The sequence below is a fragment of the Vulpes lagopus genome, chromosome 3 (genome assembly GCF_018345385.1).
Source record: "Vulpes lagopus strain Blue_001 chromosome 3, ASM1834538v1, whole genome shotgun sequence".
NCBI lineage: Eukaryota > Metazoa > Chordata > Mammalia > Carnivora > Canidae > Vulpes > Vulpes lagopus.
In genome coordinates, this window is record NC_054826.1 from 151,039,698 (window position 1) to 151,062,270 (window position 22,573).

A 22,573-nucleotide genomic window follows, 5' to 3' on the forward strand; every position below is an offset into this window, starting at 1 on the left:
ATGTGTGGTTTTATTTCTGAGTACTCTATTCTGTTTCATTGGTTTGTGTATTTGTCCAGTACCAAACTGTTTGAATTATTATAATGTTTTAGTATATTTTGAAGTCAAGAAATGTGAGACCAGGCAGCCCGGGTGGCTCAGCGAGCGGTTTAGCGCTGGCTTCGGCCCAGGCTGTGGTCCTGAAGACCCGGGATCAAGTCCCACATCGGGCTCCCTGCATGGAGCCTGCTTCTCCCTCTTCCTGTGTCTCTGCCTCTCTTTCTCTCTCTCTCTATCATAAATAAATAAATTTTTAAAATTCAAACAGGGATTAAAAAAAAAAAAGAAATGTGAGACCTGTAGCTTTCTTCTTTCTCAAGATTGTTTTGGCTACTGAGGGTTCTTTGTGGTTCCATGTGAATGATAGAACTGGTTAATTTTATATTTGCCATTGAGTTCTTGCCAGGGATTACATTGGATTTATAGATTGCTTTTGTTAGTGTAGAATATTTTAACAGTATTAAGTCTTCTAGTCCATGAACATGACATATCTTTACACTATTTGTGTCATCTTTAATTTCTGTCACCAATGTTTTGTAATTTTCAGTGTTAACAAGTCTTTCACCTCCTTGGTTAAGTTTATTCCTAAGTATTTTATTGTTTTTGATGCTATGGTAAATGGGATTCTTTTCTTATTTCATTTTCAAATTGCTTGTTGTCAATGTATACAAATGCAGCTGATTTTTGTATATTGATTTTGTATTCTGCAACGTGGTTGAATTCATTTATTAGTTCTAACAACATGTTGGTAACATCTTTAGGATTTTCTACATACAAGGTCATCTTGTATGTCATCTCTGAGCAGGAATTTTACTTTTCCCTTTCCTACTTGGGTGCATTTTTTTTCTTTCTGGATTAATTGCTCTATCTAGGACTTGTAGAAATGATGGGAATGAGTATTCTTGCCTTGTTCTTAATCTTAGAGGAAAGCTTTCAGTTTTCCACTATTGAGTATAGTAACTGTGGACTTTTCATATGTGGCCTTTATTAGATTGAGGTAATTTCCTCCTGTTTTTTAGGTTGTCAAGTATTTTATCATGAAAGGGTATTGAATTTTTTCAAATGCTTTTCCTGTATCTATTGACATGATCATGTTATTTTTATCTTTTGTTCTGTTAATATGGTATATCACATTGATTTTCATATATAAACAATCCTTACATCCTAGGAATGAATCCCATTTGGTTATGGTGTATGGTCCTCTAATGTGCTGTTGAATTCATTCTGGTAGTATTTTTTTTTTTGCTAGTATTTTTTTGAGGATTTTTATACCTATATTCATCAGAGAATTTGGCATGTGATTTTCTTTTCTTGTAGTGTCTTGGTCTGGCTTTGGTATCAGAGTAATGCTGGCCTTATAAAATGAGTTTGGAAGTGTTCTCTTCTTTTCAGCTTTTTGAGAGAGTTTGAAAAGGATTTACAGCAATTCTTTTTTTTTTTTTTAATGTTTCGTGGAATTTTCCCAGTGAAGTCGTATGGTTCTGTGCTTTTCCTGGCTGGGATGTCTTTTATTACTGATTCAATCTCCTTATAAGTTAGAGATCTGTTGGATTTTGTATTTCTTCATGATTCAGTTTTGATAGGATATATGTTTCTTGGAGTTTTATCTGTGTCTTCTAGGTTATCTAATATGTTTGTGTGTAATTGTTTGTATTAGTGTCTTATGATCCTCTTTCATATTTTTATTTTTTTAAGTCTTTTGGTTAGTCCAGATAGACATTTGTCAATTTTGTTGATTTTTTTAAATAATAAATTTATTTTTTATTGGTGTTCAATTTGCCAACATACAGAATAATACCCAGTGCTCATCCCATCAAGTGCCCCCCTCAGTGCCCGTCACCCATTCACCCCCACCCCCCGCCCTCCTCCCCTTCCACCACCCCTAGTTCATTTCTCAGAGTTAGGAGTCTTCATGTTATGTCTCCCTTTCTGATATTTCCTACCCATTTCTTCTCCCTTCCCTTCTATTCCCTTTCACTATTATTAATATTCCCCAAATGAATGAGACCATATAATGTTTGTCCTTCTCCGATTGACTTATTTCACTCAGGATAATACCCTCCAGTTCCATCCACGTTGAAGCAAATGGTGGGTATTTGTCATTTCTAATGGCTGAGTAATATTCCATTGTATACATAAACCACATCTTCTTTATCCATTCATCTTTCGATGGACACCAAGGCTCCTTCCACAGTTTGGCTATTTTCCCCAAAGATGCAGATGCAATGAAATGCCAGGACACCTGTACCCTGATGTTTATAGCAGCAATGTCCACAATTTTGTTGATTTTAAAAAAACCTTTAGTTTTATTATTTTTTCTGTTGTTTTCCTATTCTCTCTTCACTTATTTTTGCTCTAATTTTTATTATTTCCTTTTATCTCCTAACTTTGGCCTAGTTTGTTCTTTTTCCAGTTTCTTGAGGTGTAAAGTTAGGTGGCTTATTTGAGATCTTTCTTTAATGTAGGTGTTTACCATTTTAAAATTCCCTCTTAGTACTATTTTTATGCATCCCATAAATTTTAGTGTATTGTGTTCTCATTCTCATTTATCTGAAAATATTTTCTAATTTCCCTTTTGATCTCTTTTTTGAAAGTGCAATGCACACGCGGAATAAAAGAAGAGACAGACACAAAATACTGTGGGGATCAGGGGACCAATGCAAAGCCTGCAAAGGTCCCAAGCTCATAAAGGCTGCTGCTTTTACTAGATGCATTGTTTAACCCTATGTATTTGAAAGAGAGATCTCTACATTAGATAAGTCGGGTAATACAAAGAGGCAGGCTTAAAATAACTTCTAACAAACATCCCTCCCATGTAGGGTGCACAAGGAAGTTTCAAGTATGATGAATAGTCCACTCTGGTGTTCTAGTTGGTTGCATCTTGCGTTCAGGACTTACTGCTCTTCTATGTCTCTTTGTCACATCATGGGATGCATTTTTCAGGATCATATATATTTTTTTAAGATTTTATTTATTTATTTGAGAGAGAGAGAGAGAAAGAGAGAGAGCAGAAGCAGGGGAAGCAGCAGAGAGAGAGAGAAGCCGGCTCCCTGCTCAGCAGGGACTTGATCCCAGGAGCCCAGGATCATGACCTGAGCTGAAGGCGGATACTTAACTGACTGAGCCACCCAGGTGCCCCTCTCAGGATCGTGTATTAACAGCCTCTTTTTTTTCTTAGATCTATTTATGTTACAGCAGGCCTGTTTCCCACATTCAAGAGTGTTATTTAATTTCCTCCTATTTGTGACTTTTTTTGTTTTCCTTCTGCTATTGATTTCTAGTTTCATTTCATTAAGGTCAGAAAGGATAGTTGATATAATTTCAATTTTTTCTTAGATCTATTTATGATACAGCAGGCCTGTTTCCCACATTCAAGAGTATTATTTAATTTCCTCCTATTTGTGAATTTTTTTGTTTTCCTTCTGCTATTTGATTTCTAGTTTCATTTCATTAAGATCAGAAAGGATAGTTGATATAATTTCAATTTTATTATATGTCTTAAGATTTCTTTTGTGACCTAATCTGTAATCTACGTGATCTGTGCTAAAGAATTTGCATATTTAATATGGCAAATATGAAACATGTGCATAGCTTAAATAATGATGAAAAAACTATATTAACATTAAGAAATAGACTTATAAGCTTCTCGAGTGTCCCTCACTAATCATGTCTGTTTCTTCCCTTCTTGCATTTATAAACACTCTCTTTTTTTCACTGTACTTTTACCATCTGTGTATACACTCTCATAATACTTGTTGTTTTCCTTGTTTAGGAAATTCATACAAAAGGAATTATACCGCATAAGTTCTTCAATGATTTGCTCCTGCCATTCAGTCTTATCTTTTTTGTGTACCCTAGGTTGATGCATGTAATTACAGCTTATTTATTTTTACTGCTATAGAGTAAGCCACTATGTATATACAATTTTTTAATCGATACTGTTTTAATCGATACTAATTATGGCCTTTCTTTCTTGAGGTTAATTTTCACAGATTTTCCATGTGTGCTTGTAAAGAATTTGTAAACTCCAACTTGAGGATTCATTGTTCTACATATGGCCATTAGATCAAGTAATTTTGCTATTTCAGCCTTCTCTATTCCTACTGATTTTTATTTGCTAGATCTACTAATTTCTGAAATATATGTTAGAATTTCCCTCTCTAATACTAGATTTCTCAATTTATTTTTATTTGTTCATTTTTACCTCATGTATTTGAAATTTATAAGTTGCACAAACATCAAGAATTTTTAATCTCTTCCTGGTGAATACAGCCTTCTATCATTTAGTGACCCTCTTAATTCTAATAATCTGTTTTATTTTAAAGTCTACTATGTCTAACATTAATTATTTCAACTCTTTTTGGGCTGGTGAATCTCTTGACTATCTTTTTCTACTTTTTTTGACTTTAAATTTCCCTGTATTTTTGTTTTAGGTGTGTTTCTTATAAACAGCATATTACTAGTTTTGTTTCGTTTTGTTTTTTAATTCAGATTTTACAAATTTTCTAAGATTATAAATTGGTCTTGGAAGAGAAAGGAAAGAGGGTTTATGTGCTTCCTGAGAGTTATTTTTTATTTCTCGGTCATTGGTACCATTCATGGTAAGGTAGGTAAATGGCTGCGGTGAGAGAATAAGGCACCTTAGTGTTGTTGTTGTTTTTGATCACTCAGCCCTCTGCTGGTTATATCTTGCATATGGAGCTGAACCAGTTTTTTACACATACACAATAATCTGAAATTGTATATTCATCAATGGCTTTGAGCCCCAGGAGTTGTTAATAAGTTTTTGGTGTCTGCTTATTTTATGCTATAAATTTTTAGTAGCCTATCAAAATTCAGCACAAAATCATTTGCAAAGATAAAAAATTTATGACCCTCCCAGAAAAGATTTTTGTCTTTCATCTAAGTTCCCATTATACTTTGGTTCTACTTCTATTTCCATTACAATTATTTACTAATTTTTATTTTAAAGTGCCATCATCTATAATAAATTATGAATTGATTAAAAATAGGAACTGTATTTTATTTGTATTTGTATACCCAGGGCCTAATGCTGTGCTGTTTATTGGACCTTACCTGTAGAGGAAATTAATAGATGGTGGATGAAAAAATAAACAATGAATTAAATAATTAAGCATAAGCTGTCCTGTGATAGAATTTAAATATCAGAACATTCTGATTTCATATCTTACATCAGTCTAAATACTTAAAACCTATCACTTAGAGACCAAGAAGACTATTTTGGATATTAAAGAGTTAGAAATTATTATATCATAAAGATAAACTCAAAATGGATGAAAGATCTAAATGTGAGATAGGAATCCATCAAAATACAAGAGCAGAACATAGGCAGTAACCTTTTTGAACTCAGTCACAGCAACTTCTTGCAAGACATGTCTATAAAGGCAATGATGTGTGGAGCATTTTTTCATGTGCTTGTTGGCCATAGGTAGTTCTGACATTGGAGACATTGGAGAAATGTCTCTTCATATCTTCTGCCCATTCTTGACTGAATTGTTTGTTTTTTGAGTGTTGAGTTTGTTAAGTTCTTTATGTACCTTGGATACTAACTCTTTATCTAATATGTCATTGCAAATATCTTCTCCCATTCTTGTAGTTTTGTTGACTGTTTCCCTTGCTGTGCTAAAATGAACAAGCCTGGAAGCAACAAATGTTGGCAAGGATGTAGAGAAAAGGGAACCCTCTTACACTGTTGTTGGGAATGCAAGCTGGTGCAGCTACTCTGGAAAACAGTGTGGTTAGGTTCCTCAAGAAGTTAAAAATAGAGCTACTGTATGACCCAGCAATTACTTTTCTGAGTATTTACCCCAAAGATACAGATGTAGTGAAACAATGGGACACCTGCACCCTGATGTTCATAGCAGCAGTGTCTACAATATCCAAACTGTGGAAGGAGCCTAGATGCCCTTTGACAGACGATGGATAAAGAAGATGTGGTATATAAATACAATCGAATATTACTCAGCCAACAGAAAGATGATATCTACCATTTACATCAATGTGGATGGAACTGGAGGATAATTTGCTGACTGAAATAAGTCAGTCGGAGAAAGACAATTATCATATGGTTTCACTCATATGTGGAATATCAGAAATAGTGAAAGGAACCAGAAAGGAAGGGGGGGAAACTGAGTGGGAAAAAATTAGAGAGGAAGACAAACCATGACAGACTCCTGACTCTGGGAAACAAACAAAGGTTTGCAGAAGGTAGAAGGGGGATGGGGTAACTGGGTGATGGGCATTAAGGAGGGCACTTGATGTGATGAACACTGGGTGTTATACTATATGTTGATAAATTGAATTTAAATAAAAAAAAGAAATCCTTATATCAATCAGAATTCTTTCATTTGTAAGTAATAAAAACATGAACATGACTACGTAAATAGAAGAAGTTTAGGAATCCAAACAATTAAATTCAAGACCGCAAATAATATCATTAGAATCCAATTACTTCTGCTCTTTTCATTAATTTATGGATTTCATTCTCAGGCATGCTCCACTTCATCGTTTCCCACTGTTTAAATTTTTATCATCCTTAATGGTACTCCCAGTTGTTACACTGTAGTGCAAAAACTTCCTTTAGTTAGACTGAGTTGGATTCCTGACTCATTACTGAACCAATCACTATTTTTAAAGGTGTAGAATATGCTGACTGACTTAGGTATGCGTGTCACATGTCAGCCCTCAAATTTAGGCAGAGGTGAACTCACCTCCCCTCAAATCAGGTAGGCTGAGTGAGGAGAAAGTGTTTCCCTAAGTAAAATTAGGATGCTTTTGCGAATGCATGATGAACTTGCATCAAATAACATATACCCATTTCAATAATCTAATCCATCTCTTCCAATAAAAAAATAAGATAGCTGCCCAAAATGTTATTGCCTAAAGTCAGTTTCTTGAATAACATTATATACATAACCTTCTGATATTATAGACTGTTAAACTGACTTTTAAAAAATAAGTTTTTCATTTTTTTGTTGTATTAGAATATAGCAATGATAGAGCAAGGTGTAATGTGAAGACAAGATTCTTGTGCAGTTTGTCGCTCAGCTGCATTCCAGAACTAAAAATTAAACCCACCTGGATAGATTCACGATTTGGCATATTTTCTACATTTAAAAATTAGAAAATATCTTTTAATGGTTATAGAATCACTAAAAGCAATAATGCAAAAGTTAGTTTTTAAAAGAGATTTACTTAAAACATTGCTGACCCATTGTATAGTTAGGGGAGCAGAACTGAATAATAAAATGTCATCATGTTAATAGATAAATAGGGTATTTTCTGAAATAAAAAGATTTTTAAGTGACTTTAATGAATTTTTGTTCAGAGAGCATTTGATTTTTAACAACATGCATTTTAACAAAAGTTTTTTAATAGTGAAATTCCTAATCACATTCAGATTGTTACTTTCTTCTGCAAGCTAGTCTCTTAACAGATAATAAAACAGAATATGTCGCTTCCATCTGTTTTTAGACTTTTGGATACTCTATTATATATTTATTGTACTATTACCAAATTAACAATTGTACTCCTTGCTTTAAATTTAGAAGTACTTTTCTGAGTGGCTGAAGAGTAACATACTGAGCAGATTATTTGAACACAAACATACTTAAAAAAATAGTTTATCCTACATTCCCCAGTGTTTTGGAATTTACTGCTCACCTACCCTCTGACCTTACTTTGATAACTTCATAATGGGAAAGAAATGGTACCAAATTGTATTGGCCATCTCCAGATTAATGCTGATTGAGGAATATTCATTGAGGTAAAGTTTTTATTATTTGTGCTTATGTTGCTTTTATAGGGACTCCTTGGAAATAGAGGACCTCCTGGACCTCCTGGTCTCAAAGGACTTCAGGTATGGAATAAATAAATAACGAGTCAGTAATTTTTTTAATTCAAATTTTCCCTTTTTCATTTCTGTGGAACTCTATTGCTTAAAGAAACATTGCTTTAATGTGTGGACAATTTTTGCCATAGGGGATTTCAGGTTGCCATTTTTTACAGGCAGTTAGGAAATGGGATTTTATTTAAAGGTGAAAAATCAACATGTTTTAGAAAATTTATCAATAAATGCAATAAAAACATTTATTACTTTTTAATTTTCTTGGAGAATAATATATAAAAATTCTTTATTTTTTGATGTTCCTCTATAATCTGTCCACTGATACATCTTTTGATCCTTAGAAGAATTCACAAGATTTTATACTTTTATGACATTATAATTGGTTTCACCCCAAGAATATTGAACCAATAAGCTAGTCAAGAATCTCTAGACATTAACTCTATTGGGTAGGATCTGATATACCTTTGTATCTCTAAGGCTTAAAACAGAACTAAGATTCAAATCTATATTTATTGAATGAATGAAGTATTAAAATGTGCCAAGAGCAAACATGTTCTGTACCAATAATTTTTTAATATACCAGTGTATATTGATTTCCATCTATTAAGAACTTAGTTGAGTTCCTCTCTGTGAGAGAGAGATTGAGCTTAAGAAGGTGAAGGTTAGGGATCCCTGGGTGGCGCAGTGGTTTGGTGCCTGCCTTTGGCCCAGGGCGCGATCCTGGAGACCCGGGATCGAATCCCACATCAAGCTCCCGGTGCATGGAGCCAGCTTCTCCCTCCGCCTGTGTCTCTGCCTCTCTCTCTCTCTCTCTGTGGCTATCATAAATAAATAAAAAAAAAAAAAAAGAAGGTGAAGGTTATCCTTAATATATTATTTCAGTGATTCCTAATCTTTGTTTTTGATTTGATTTGCATTTTCCTAATGATTAGGGATGCTGAGCATCTTTTCATATGTCTGTTGACCATCTGTATGTCTTCTTCAGAAAAATGTCTATTCAGGCCCTCTGTCCATTTTTAATTGGATTATTTTGGCTTTTGATGTTGAGTTGTATAAGTTGTTCATATGTTTTAGATACTAACCTCCTTCAAATATCCTAATTTTGTGGTAAATACCCTCATCACTTCCACTCTTATTCATTCTCAATTTTCTACATATAACTTTTATCATCTACCAGTTTAAAAATAGTCAAATAGGGCATGTCCCCCTTAGGATAGATGTGGGGTTATCACTCAAAAAACTAAAATGTTATGGGATGGCACAGTAAAATACAAGAAAGTTGGGGTACCTGGGTCGCTAGGTAGGTTAAGCATCTGACTTGGGCTCCAGTCATGATCTTCTGGGATCCAAGCCCACGTCAGTTTCCCTCTTCAGCAGGAGCTTTTCCCTCTGTCCCTTCCTTGCTCATGCTCGGTCTCTCTCAAATAAATGAAGTCTTTAAAAAAAAATAATAAAATACAAGAAAGTCACAGCATTATTTTCATCACATCTCAGAGTAAATAGAATAAGAGTTACCTTTATAAATACCTATTTCAGGCCATGATATATTCTCATTTTATTTTTTAAGGGAGAAGAAGGACCGATTGGACCCTTTGGAGAACTGGGGCCAAGAGTAGGTATCATATAAATACTTTTCAAAAAGTACTTCTCTTAAAATAACTTATGTGAATGTCTTTTAATAGCACCAAATTTTAAGTTTTAATAAAGGACAGAAAAGCCTATAACATATAATCCCTCCAAATAATATAGGCCTATAACTGGAATTTCCCAGGGATATTTTAAATGATATGTCTACTGTATGTTTGCTTGTTGCTTTAGTGGTTTTATGGTCTTAGTAATTTGTGCTAATTATTTATAAAGTTTCTCAAAATGTAATAGAAAGCTAAATACCGGGATGCCTGGGTGGCTCAGTGGTTGAGCATCTGCCCTCGGCTCAGGGTGTGATCCCAGGTCCTGGGATTGAGTCCCACATCAGGCTCTCTACAGGGAGCCGACTTCTCCCTCTCCCTCTGCCTATGTTTCTGACTCTCTCTTGTGTCTCTCATGAATAGAAAAATAAATCTAAAAAAAAAAAAAAGAAAGAAAGAAAGCTAAACACTTTAGCCATTTTAGTGATATTCTGGGATTCTGGGAATGTTCTTTTCTGAGTTTGCCAACAAAATTATGGAAACTAAATAGGATGTATTTTCTGTCAACCTTTTCTTCATATAATATTGTGTGGTGATATATGAATTACCTGTTTTCAAGTTCTCAAAACGTGTTCTTTAAGGATTTGGGCATGCATGACCAAACTTTACATTATTATGAAATAATAAAGGTGTGTGTATCACGTTTATTTTAAGAGATGTCATTAGACTCACATGAATACATCTCATTCTTTTTCCTTGAGAACATCATAGCATGCAGGTTCTTAAAACATTTTTGCATTTATGGAAACAGAATTCTTTCTTTAGCACCTTTACCTCACTAGCATGTATACACTATCCCATTGAAAGAAAAAGAATTTTTATTTCATTTTGTATGAGGTGAGTTCTATAACAGAAAGACTATTGTTATTTGAGCCCAGTATAATTGATCTCGTTTAAAATTTGCTCCTCTAGAAAACAGGAGAACCGTGTTTGCCCCTTATCAACTCAGCCTTAATATTTATTACTATTGTTGCTACTAATGGTTGAAGATCAGTTTAAACCTAGTATTGCTCTAAGTATGTCACATGAATCATCTCTAACCCTGAAAACAACCCTGCAAGATATTGTCCACAGTTTAAAAATATTAAAATAAGGCTTTACTATTACATGCTCAGGATAAACCTAACATGGCAAAACTTAAACAGGGCCAGAAGTGATGACTCCAGCACTGATGCTCTGAATTTCTTGAATTTCTTGACTTTAAAGAGATAATAAATGTGCTGATACAGATTCCAGTGATTTTCCTTCCATAATGTAGATATGATGTATAACTATTACTGTATAACTATTACTTAATATACTGTAATGCTTAAGTATTACATTATTAAAGATGAAATATTCTTTTTCTAAAACAATGTGAATAAAGTATATTATTTTAAATTTTTTTGTAAATATGGATAAATCTAATAATTTAGACTCTTAATTACATTTCTTCTGGTGTCTTTGCAAATTGATTAGAGAACAATTGATATTTAACAATAATGGGATGATTTTTGATTCTTTGCTTTACTTTGTGCTTGCTAGAAAACCACTAACAATTTCAAGCAAGGCAGAGGTAAAAGAACAATTTTTTGTTAGAAGTCCTAAATATAATTTTAAAGTTGCTAAAGTTTTTGTATGCAGTCAAAATACAATGAAAGCTAGAGGATTGTTTTGTTTTGTTTTAAGAAAGAAAAATAAGAATATCTATTAATGGATAGGAATAATAAAATCCAAACCAATAATACCTGGTAGGTATTATAAATTAGTATTCTATTTGGCAATCGCACTCCACAGTTTTTTACTCTTAGATTTGAATTTGTCACACATGTTGATTGAGACATAGTGATTTCCTTAATCAAATTTTGTGTAATCAGATATCAATTATATTAAAAATCACACACTATAGATTTACCTACCCAATATCTGGGATTTTGACTTCCTCTCCTTCAGTAATCTTATTTTCCACTCTCGTTAGGTACTAACTGCTGTAGTCATAACATTTACCTTATCATTACCAGTAATAGCGGCCTCTCATTATTTTCAGTTTCAAACTTCTCACTCTCCAGCCATAATCTCCTTTCTTTCTATACATTCTTTCTAATAACCAATCCAACAGTCCCAGTAGGAATTTTAATCTATTGACCTTTTTGCCTTTCTGTTATTCTTGTTGCACTCCTGACCCCTCACATCTTTCTTCGTCATCCTCAAAACACTAAATTATCCCTTTGATTGCATTCTGAATTCTATTGCCATACTCATTTACTTTTTAAAAATGATTTTATTTATTTATTTGTTTATTTATTTATTTGAGAAAGAGAATAAGGAGGGAAGGAGCAGAAGGCTAAGCAGACTCCCTGCTCTAATGCTGGCTTGATCCTAGGACCCTCAGATCATGAACTGAGCCAAAGACAGAGACTTAACTGACTGAGCCACCCACATACCCCTCAATATGCATTTACTTTTAGTTTTCAAATTATTATTTTACACTTTCTCTCTTCTCAGATCCACTCACTTCCCTTTAATCCTCATTCTTAGCCCATTACCTTGCATCCTAGTTCCCTGAGAAGATTGAAGCATTCAGAGGAGAGCTTTCACAGGTTTCTACTATTGCTTCTACCCACCTCTCTGTATCTATGCCATTTAAAAAGGCTTCCCTCCTGTTATTGTGGATGAACAGGTCATTTTTGTAGCTAAGGTCAAAACTTCCACTTGTTTACAACGTATCTTATCCTTTTGCCTACTGAGGAACATTGATCCAACTATTTCCCACTTTTGCCTGCATCTTAATTTTGTTTTCTTTAATGGATCCATCCTATCAGCAAATAAAGATGCTATTATTTCTACCAGTTTATTTTTTTTTTATTTTTTTAAAATTTTTATTTATTTATGATAGTCAGAGAGAGAAAGAGAGGCAGAGACACAGGCAGAGGGAGAAGCAGGCTCCATGCACCGGGAGCCTGATGTGGGATTCGATCCTGGGTCTCCAGGATCGCGCCCTGGGCCAAAGGCAGGCGCCAAACCGCTGCGCCACCCAGGGATCCCTTTCTACCAGTTTAAAAACCAAAAAACAAAACATATTGATCCCAGGTTTTCTTCCAGGTGTCAACCTTTTTTCCCCTTTCCTTTTCAGTAAAAATTCTCAGAAGTATTGTCAATATATGCACTTTACGTTTTTCTCCTCACCCTATCTGCTGAAACCATTCTTATCCATACCACTCCAAAACAAATGACTTTGTGAAGGTCATCAGTGACTTCCATGTTGCTGAATTCAATGGTCATTTCTCAATTTTCGTATTACGCAATACTTGCATGCCTCAGAATTTGACAAGATCACATCCTCCTCCTGGAAACACTTTCTTCACCTACATGATCTTCCTCCTAAATCTCTGGCAGGAAATTTGCATATCTTCCTCATTTCTTCAAATTCAAAGTTTTGGAGTGCCCCAGGGCTTGGTTTGTGGACTTGAGTTTACACTCACTCCTAGATGAGTGGGTCGAGCCTTGTGGCTTTAAATACCATCAGAATGCTGGTGATTGCCAAAATCATATGTTCAAACCAGAATTTTCTACCCTCTGAATCCCTGGATATGTAAAACTACCACTAGATCTCTCTACTTTGAATATCTAACAAGACTAGCAAACTACAGTTTATTAAATTTAGTTCCCAATTTGCCCGCCAAACCTTTCTTCTTACAATCTTCCTTGTTTCATTTCTTACTCAGATTAAAATATTGAGCTTATTCCTGATTCTTGTCTTTCTCTCACATTCTACACACGACCTATTAGCAAATCCTGTAAGCTCTACCTTCAAATTATATACACAATTTTACTTACAACATCTTCTGTTACCACCTTGGTCTATGCCACTGTCATCTTTCACTGGGACTATTGTAATCCTCTTTGGACTGCCTGCTTCCACTCTTGCATTAAAGTGGTCCTGTTAAAACATAGATAATGACACTTCTTTTCTCAAAGCTTTTCTGAGTTTTCCTGCTTAATTCAGAGTAGAAAGCAAAGCCCTTACTGTAACCCTTCAGGCCCTACATGACCTGGCTTCTCATCCCCCATTCCTTTCTTTGACCTCATCTTCTTACTACTCTCCTTTCTTATTGTGCTCCAGCTTCATTGACTCTTCATGTTTTCTTTAACAGACCAGTCACATGCTTGCCTCAGGGCCCTTTGCACATGCTCTTTTCCTGTGCTTGGAATATTCTTTCTTCAGGTAACCATATAACTTATCCCTTGTAAGTCTTTACTCATATGCTATCTTCTCAGTCTTCCTTGGCAATCTTTTTTTGTTGTTGTTGTTATTTTTTTGTATATTTTTTATTGGAGTTCGATTTGCCAACATTTAGCATAACACCAAATGCTTTTATTTCATTGAGATTATATTATTTCTTTGTTTAATTCGTAAATATATGACTTAAACTTTTAATTCTTTTTTTTTTTTGTATATTTTTATATTGGAGTTCAATTTGCCAGCATACAGTATATCACCCAGTGCTCATCCTGTCAAGTGCCCCCCTAAGTTCCCATCACCCAGTCACACCCCCCCCCCCCCACTTCCCCTTACACCACCGGTTGTTTGTTTCCCAGAGTTAGGAGTCTCTCATGTTCTGTCTCCCTCTCTGGTATTTCCCACTCATTTTCTCTCCTTTCCCCTTTATTCCCTTTCACTATTTTTTATATTCCCCAAATGAATGAGACCATATAATGTTTGTCCTTCTCTGAAACTTTTGTTTTAATGGGTCTCAAAATTCTGTGACAGATTTTTGGTCAAGTTGTTTCCATTAAAAACTACTGATTTTTAAAAACTAATAACTTAAAACTGCCAGACATGCACAAAAAACAAACAAACAAACAAACAAACAAATGGTCCACAAAACAGTCTCCTTTCCTTCTGAAGGTTTTGTGATACACTGTTATTATGAACCAGTCTTTTACTATTAAACTTAAATGGCCAATTAACACAAACAGTTCTGAGACCGTTCTTCCACCACTGGTTAAGATTGGCGTGGCAGGTATTGGGGATAATATTCATTTAGCCTTCTGAGCTTTCTGGGAAGACTTGGTGACCTTGCCAGCTCCAGCTGCCTCCTTTGAGGACACCCACAGCAACCATCTGTCTCATGTCACAAACAGCAAAACAGCCCAGAGGAGGATAGTCAGAGAAGCTCTCAACACACATAGGTTTGCCAGGAACCATATCTACTTCAATTGTATCATTGGAGCAAAGGTGACCACCATGCCAGGCTTAAGAACATCAGTCTCTACTCGGCCCCCTGGGACAGTACCAACACTACCAATTTTGTAGATGTCCTGGAGAGGCAGATGCAAGGGCTTATCAGTTGGACGAGTTGGTGGCAAAATGCAATCCAGAGCTTCAAGCAGTATGGTTCCACTGGCATTCCTGTCTTTACAGGTCACTTTCCATCCCTTGAACCAAAGCATGTTAGCACTTGGCTCCAGCATGTTGTCACCATTCCAACCAGAAATTGGCACAAATGCTACTGTGTTGGGGTTGTAGCCAATTTTCTTAATGTAGGTGTGGACTTCCTTAATGATTTCCTCATATCTCTTCTGGCTGTAGGGTGGCTCAGTAGAATCCATTTTGTTAACACCAACAATTAGTTGTTTTACACCCAGTGTGTATGTACCTGCTTCAAATTCACCAACACCAGCAGCGACAATCAGGACAGCACAGTCAGCGTGAGATGTGCCTGTAATCATGTTTTTGATAAAGTCTCTGTGTCCTGGGGCATCAATGATGGTCACATAATACCTGCTGGTCTCGAATTTCCACAGGGAGATTATCAATGGTGATACCACGTTGACGTTCAGCTTTCAGTTTATCCAAGACCCAGGCATACTTGAAGGAGCCTTTTCCCATCTCAGCAGCCTCCTTCTCAAATTTTTTGATAGTTCCTTTGTCGATCCCACCACATTTGTAGATCAGATGGCCAGTAGTGGTAGACTTTCCCAAATCTATGTGTCCGATGACAACGATATTGATGTGAGTCATGAGTCTTTTCCTCCCGTTTTAGTTTAGGTTTAGCAGTGGTTTTCACAACACCTGTGTTCTGGCGGCAAACCTGTTGCGAAAAATCTTCCTTGGCAATCTTATAAAAAATTTCAACAAAACTCCCACAACAGTTTCTGTCTCCCTTCCTTGCTTAACTCTATGTCCTTTACATTTAACAGTACCTAAATACTATATATTTACTTTTTTTTTTAAATTTTATCATCCTCATTAGAATGTAAGCTCTATGAAGGCAGATATACTTAGTGTATTCTTCATTCCTCAACACCTATAACTGTGTGGGGCACATAGTAGACAGTTAAAGACTGTAGAATGAATACTAATGGGGATGCTAAAATACACTTATCAAATAATTTTGAAGTGCTTTATCTCATAGAATGGTCTGAATCTCATAAATGTTTGGTAATTTCTGAAAACATATGATTAAACATATCTCTTTTTTTTTCTGTTTTCTTCTAGGGAAAACCAGGTCAAAAGGGGTATGCAGGTGAACCAGGACCAGAAGGCTTAAAGGTAAAGTACCTGATATTTAGCAGTTACAAAGTATAGTTTTCAAAAAGATAAAATTATGACTGCCACAAAAATATAAAATGAACATCTGTCTAAGATTTTTTTCAACTTATTAGTGAGGGAACCAGTAATATGTTAAAACTGGCTCAGCTAGCATTTGAGAAGTTATGTATCTTTATATCCACATCTATATATCTGAGTCTATAAATATCTAGAACTGTGACTGTGTTTATATCTATATCCTTATTTGGATAGATATGCAGCTTAATAAAGAATTATTGAGATTTGTGGTTAGATGTAGGAGAATAAACCACAATTTGGGGGCCTGTCCATTTCACTGGACATAAATCTATAAGTTAATATAACTTCACTATATATAGATATGGATTTTATATATCTTCATCAAGTCTGAGTCCTTTAAGCAATTTAAGTCCTTTAAGTATAGTGATTCTAAGTACATTTCCTAGAAAATCACTAGGTGGCCTTTACCACTTTATGTCATTGAAAGAATGTGGCACCTACCTTTTTGCCTTGTTTCTAAGTTTTGTATGACTTTTTTAACACTAACAAATATAAAGTAATGCAGTGGTTTTGTATGTACAACACTAAGGTCTAAAGAAAACTAGTTACTAGTTTATAAGAATTGCTGATTTATACAAACTTAAAACCTAAGGAAAATTGGAAAGCTTTACAGCATTGTAGCTAGATTTCTTAAAGTTACAATTCATTTATATTAAACTATTTTTGTGATTCTAGGATCTAAGGGAAAGACAAACAGTATTTTTTGAGGTCAATTAATAAAGAAATATGAGCTAAAATATTTTCTAATGTGTCAGCCTGTCTCTCTGTGGCTGCAGTCATCCTGGGGGAATATGTGTACCTGACCTTCAAGTTAGACCTGGAAATGGAAACATGATATTTATAAACAGAAAAGTTAATTCTCCTTGACCAAGATTAATCCCTGTACTGCCAAATAGCTCTAAAAAGTCCACCTGTGAGCTATCATCTAGTCAAACAGGCAAGAAACTGAATCTTAGCCATAGTGACATCCTGCCTCCCTACTAGAATCACACCAGCATTTAGGGGGGTCTTTGTTACCCAGGAGATGAAGGAGTTCTTTAATCATCAACTCCTTGTATTTGTCCGAGATTTTAGTCTTGGTGTATCATACAGCTGTTCACTAGAACCAGGCATTCCCTTGGGGAAACCTCACATTCCTGGGGGGAGCACTTGGGAGTTGGTTAAGGGTCACACCACCTTTTACAGAACCCTAGGATCTCCATTCTCTTCCTAGGCCTGGGGAAATATTCCTCTCTCTCCTGTTACCCTCAAAGACCAACTCACCTCCTACCTTCAGGCTCTCTGAAAACTAAGGCAGGAATGCAGGTAATCTGCAAGCCACTTCTGCTTTCTGCCTGTTAATACAAACCTCCCCTAAGACTATGAAGCACAAAAACGGTCCCTCTCCCTTGGAATCTGAGAGGGGTATTGGGTAAAGAGGGAGAAATACAAGAAAATTAATAATCTGTATATTATTCTGTCACAAATTTTCTACAAGAGCTGTCTAGTGAATTGTCAGTCAAAAACTAGGATTTACAAACCAAAATGCTTCATTCTTTATTGTATATCTAAAAGCATACAGAAATTGAAACAAAAACTTGTGTAGTCTGTAAAAGTTTATTTCAAATTGATTACTCATATGAATATTAGGTATCAGTGCTTAGAATCAGCACTATCCAGTAGAGTATATAATATGAATCACAGATGTGAGCCACAGAAAAAAATGAAAAGAGACAAATGACATTAATTTTAGTAATACGTTTATGTAACCCAAAATATGAAAATATCATCATTTCAACATGTGATCAATATTAAAATTATTAATGAAATATTTTATATTCTTTTTTGGTATAGAGTCTTTGAAATCTGTGTATTTTATATTTGCATCACATTTCAGTTCACATCAGCCAGTTTCAAATGCTCAGTAGCTATGTATACGTTATTAGTGGCTACAATATTGTTCAGTGCTGTTTAACAATTACTATTTCATCCTGAGATTTAATTACTAATTTTTTAAAAATAGCAATTGATGCTTTAATTTTAATTAATTTTAAATTTATTTTAAATAGCAATTTAATAATAAATAATTTTAATTTTTGAATAGCATTTAAATTTTTAATTTAATGTTTCAGATAGCAATGGATGATTTAATTTTAATTAATTTTTAAATAGCAATTGATGGTTAAATTTCCTCTTTCCATATATAGAACATACACCCTTGTCAGGTTAACTCTGCATGGTACCATGAACTTAATCTTATACCTTTCATTAATCCATGACTTTGTTCAGCCTTCACTGATGCCATTCCTCAACACCAAAAATGGACCTTCCTCATCATTGGTGAAATCTCACCCATTCTTCAAAGCCCAACTCAAATACAGTTTCATAAGCTATTACTTGAAATCATCGATATTTGGATTTTCAAAAGATAGTATGATGAATATATTACAGTTTACCTAACGCCGCCAGCTGGCTATGGGACAGCACAGTGTAATTAGAAATGTTAATATTTCTGTGGTAAAATAGAAGGATGTTCAGATTAATTAAAATAAACAGGAGTATAAATCGCCTCTCTCAGGTCAGATAAAGCATTGCTGCCAAATAAATTCGGGTTAGGTCAAGTTTGCCACCAGACAAGTTTTGAAAAATTGAGTTTTCAGAGCATCATGGACTATAGACTGTGGTAACGTTATGAGCATACATGAATAGTAAGCTTTTAAGCTTGGCTTCCCCAGGGAAGCCAACTCTGGCTGTACCAGCCCACAGCACGCATGCTCCTATGAGCTCCCTTACCGCTTAAACCTACTGCAGGTATTCTGTTCTGCTCAGCAGTGAGATCTTTTCTCCTGAAACAAATAGAGCATTCCTGTGGGCAAAGTCTTTCTTTTATTTTTATTCTTCTTAATACCTTCTGCAGCACCTACCATTCTGCCTTTTACAGAGTATGTCTGAATATTTCATGTTTAGAATTTTATTTGCGAAAATGTTTTAAAAGTGATTAAAATCATAAATAGAAGAATGTAATGTAAGGAAATACTGGAAAGGCTGTGTTCCTCAGTTTTGAATAACTGAAGTTCTCTTTGCATTTTTTTTTTTTTTTGGATTTGACTAATCACATTAAATGAAAATGGAAGCAATGTCATGAGTGATCTTATTTGAAAAATAACCATTTTTACAGCTTTCTATTATTTATTAACAGGGAGAAGTAGGAGATCAAGGAAACATTGGAAAGATTGGTGAAACAGTAAGCTTATCTTATGCTCTTTTATTTTTACCATCATCTGTAAGCATGTTAGAAGTCATATTAACCATGATCTGTGCTTAATAAAATTCCGTACAAAAAATGCTTAGCTCCTACGAATTTAAAGTCATTTGTGATATGACAAATAAAGCCTACTTACAAGAGAACTAAGAGGAAATGCAGTTACTGATATTTTTGTCCAATATAAATTACATTTATAATCTCAGGAGCATTCTTATTTCTAATATTTGTTCTTTAATTTTAGTTCTGATCATTTCAATCTAAATTTGACCTTAACATTTTTCATTATTAAAAAATTACAACTTACCAAGCCATAAAATAGTAAGCTTTTAAGCTTGAAAATATTTTTCTTCAGGTTTGAAAGATAAACTAAGAAGTAAAGTATTAGCATATTGTAATTTCTTTACTCAAAAATTTTGACTTGTTGAAGTTTACATTTCTATGGAAGTAGGATGCTTTATGTTGTGTTTGAATCAGATATAAGTAATTTTATTCCTGTACTAGGGAAAGCCAGCTAAAATATTTTCTAACAAATGAACCCATATGACATATACAAAGTGGAAAATTACATTAATGAAAGATAGGTAAATTTATTTACAAAGTGTGCTGGGTTATCATAAAGCAAATAGTACCATTTAATAGGTTAAATGAACACATTCTATTACCTCTAAACTATCTCATGACTTAAAAACAACTTTTCTAAAAGATTATTTTGCAATCTTAAGTAATTAAACAATCATATTTCCTGGCCTTGTGATAAAATAGCAATATATTTCTGATAGTCTTATTTTTGTCATTAGTTCTTAATAAAAATAGGAGAGGATTCATTTAATCTTAAAAGATCATTGCCATACCAATTAATCCTTAATAACTAGAAGAAGAATTTTTTGTTCTTGTTGTTACTGAGAAAGGTAATTTCAGTGGAACATTGACATCAATTAGATTATTCAAGACTTTTCATATAATTGTAACTCATATTTCTCTAAGGTCATTCAAAGTAATTAAGTTCTGCTATGTTTGAGTGACAAATTGCTAAGAAATATGTATAAACTAGAATTAATAGCCAAAGTTAAAATACCAATGAAGAGCATCTTTTTTTTTCTTTTTTAAAGATTTATTTATTTATTTGAGAAAGAGTGAGCAAGGCATAAGCAGGAGGAGTAGAGGGAAAGGGACAGAGAATCTGAAGCCGACTTAATGCTGAGCCCAGAGCCAGATGCAGGGTTTTATCTCATGACCCTGAGATCATGAGACCTAAGATCACAACCTGAGCTGAAACCAAGAGTCAGATCTTTAACCTATTGCGCCACTCAGGCACCCCAAGCGCATCTTTCCTTAATAAAACATGATATATTATACTTCTTTTTTTTTTTATATATTATACTTCTAAGTGTTATTTACTTAGTAGTGTTGGAATAGTTCCAGACAGTATAAGAACCCATTGCCAGTGAGTGCTGTCTAAAGAGGAAGTGCCTCGGCAGATAGTGGATTTCTATTATTAGAGGGAACTTAACATTCATTGAGCATTTGCTATGTGCCAGACATAAGACAAAGGGATGTTTAACATTGCAGCATTGCATTTAATTCTCAAACAATTTTAAAAGACGCATTTTGTTATTATAGTTTTTGAACTGAGGAAACTGAAGCTCAGTAAGGAATTTGTTCGAAGTCGCATAACTAATAAATTACAGACTGAGATTTAAACCTAGAGATCTAAACTCAAAATCTAAATCTCAAAGTGTCATATCCCAGCTTTATGGCAGTATAATTGACAAAGTTATAAAATATTTAAAGTGTATGTGAAGATTTTTTTTTAAGATTTTATTTATTTGTCAGAGAGAGAGAGAGAAGAATTGGAGCAGGGGGAGTGGCTGGCAGAGGGGGAAACAGGCTCCCTGTTGAGCCCTAATGTGGGGCTTGATCCGAGGACCCTGAGGTCATGACGTAAGCCAAAGGCAGAGGCTTAACCAACTGAGCCACCCAGTCACCCGTGGTGATTTAATACACATATACTTTGTGAAAGGATCCCCCACCATCAAGTCATTTAATTTGTTTTCTAATAGCCATTTGGACTACAAGTTATAGAGAGATTTTAAACATCAAATATCTTACCAAACAAAAGGACCTTTGCATCTTTGATGTTTCATCTTTCTCATTTAGGATAGGAGATAGGCTTTAAAACAAAAAAACTTTAGTGATATATTGAGTTAATTAAAATATATAAAATGCCTAAAGAGTATTTGCTTTCAGCTCTTGGTAATCCCCAGCTTTTATTTTATCTTACTAATTTCAAAATCTTAGAAATATGGTTCATCCAATCCAGAGTTCTGTTAAAACAAAACTCATAATATGGTAAGATATGATTGTACTTTCTGACATCAGTATTGTAATTTTGAGATATCTAAGGTTAGTTGAAATTGCATAGCTAGGTTTTACTTTTCCCAATCTTTTGTAGTCTTTTAATTGCCTTTAACTGGACCTCCTCCAGTTTTGTTGCCTTCTAGATCTATACAAATTAGAACCTAGTTTGTGATACAGCATGCCAAGCACAGCAACCCCATCTATATCTCATGTCTCTATACTTTTTACATTCATTTATTGTAGACAAATAATTAATTTTTATAAATGTGCCCTAAAAACGTCTATAATTCCAAAAGATGCCCCTCATCCTTTTCATTCTAGCATTCTATTTTTTATGAATAAACCTGAAATTATCCCACCTAATTGCCAGTCCTCTCGGTCTTTAACTTTTCTGCTGAAAGTATTTTGAAGAGGTGTAAAAGAGAAAAGAATCTAATTTGTTAGTATTGGTCAAGAGACCAGAATTAGGATCAGTGGATAGACATTATAAGGGAGCAGCTTTTTTTGTTGGCAAAATATTTTAATAAAATTTCTAATGCTCAGACTCTCCCATGGAGTAATTCAACATCTTCTAAATAACTGCATAAAGAAATACATGTTCATAAACTGTGTTACATTCTATAGAGGAAAATTTTAAGGGACTCTGATAGATGTGCCAAATTTAGATTAGAAAATGAGAGAAGTCTGCTTTGAGGAAACAACATATGATTTGTAACCATAAAGCATAGTATGATCTAGCTAGGGAAGAGTGAGGAGAAAGAACA

At 34.5% G+C, this 22,573-nt stretch overlaps 1 protein-coding gene across 7 annotated transcripts in view; it reads left to right on the top strand.

The window, feature by feature from the left end:
• The window catches only part of COL24A1 (collagen type XXIV alpha 1 chain), a 388,183-nt gene that overhangs the window by 146,788 nt on the left and 218,822 nt on the right, over positions 1–22,573 (top strand). For all 7 annotated transcript variants that reach the window (XR_005987020.1, XM_041750763.1, XM_041750767.1 and 4 more), the window contains 4 exons: positions 7,865–7,918; positions 9,474–9,518; positions 16,076–16,129; positions 19,386–19,430. Coding sequence is in view for 6 of the 7 variants with exons in the window: in XM_041750763.1 (XP_041606697.1) it covers positions 7,865–7,918; positions 9,474–9,518; positions 16,076–16,129; positions 19,386–19,430 (198 nt within the window). In the remaining variant the exon portion in view is untranslated. The remainder of the gene's footprint in view (positions 1–7,864; positions 7,919–9,473; positions 9,519–16,075; positions 16,130–19,385; positions 19,431–22,573) is intronic.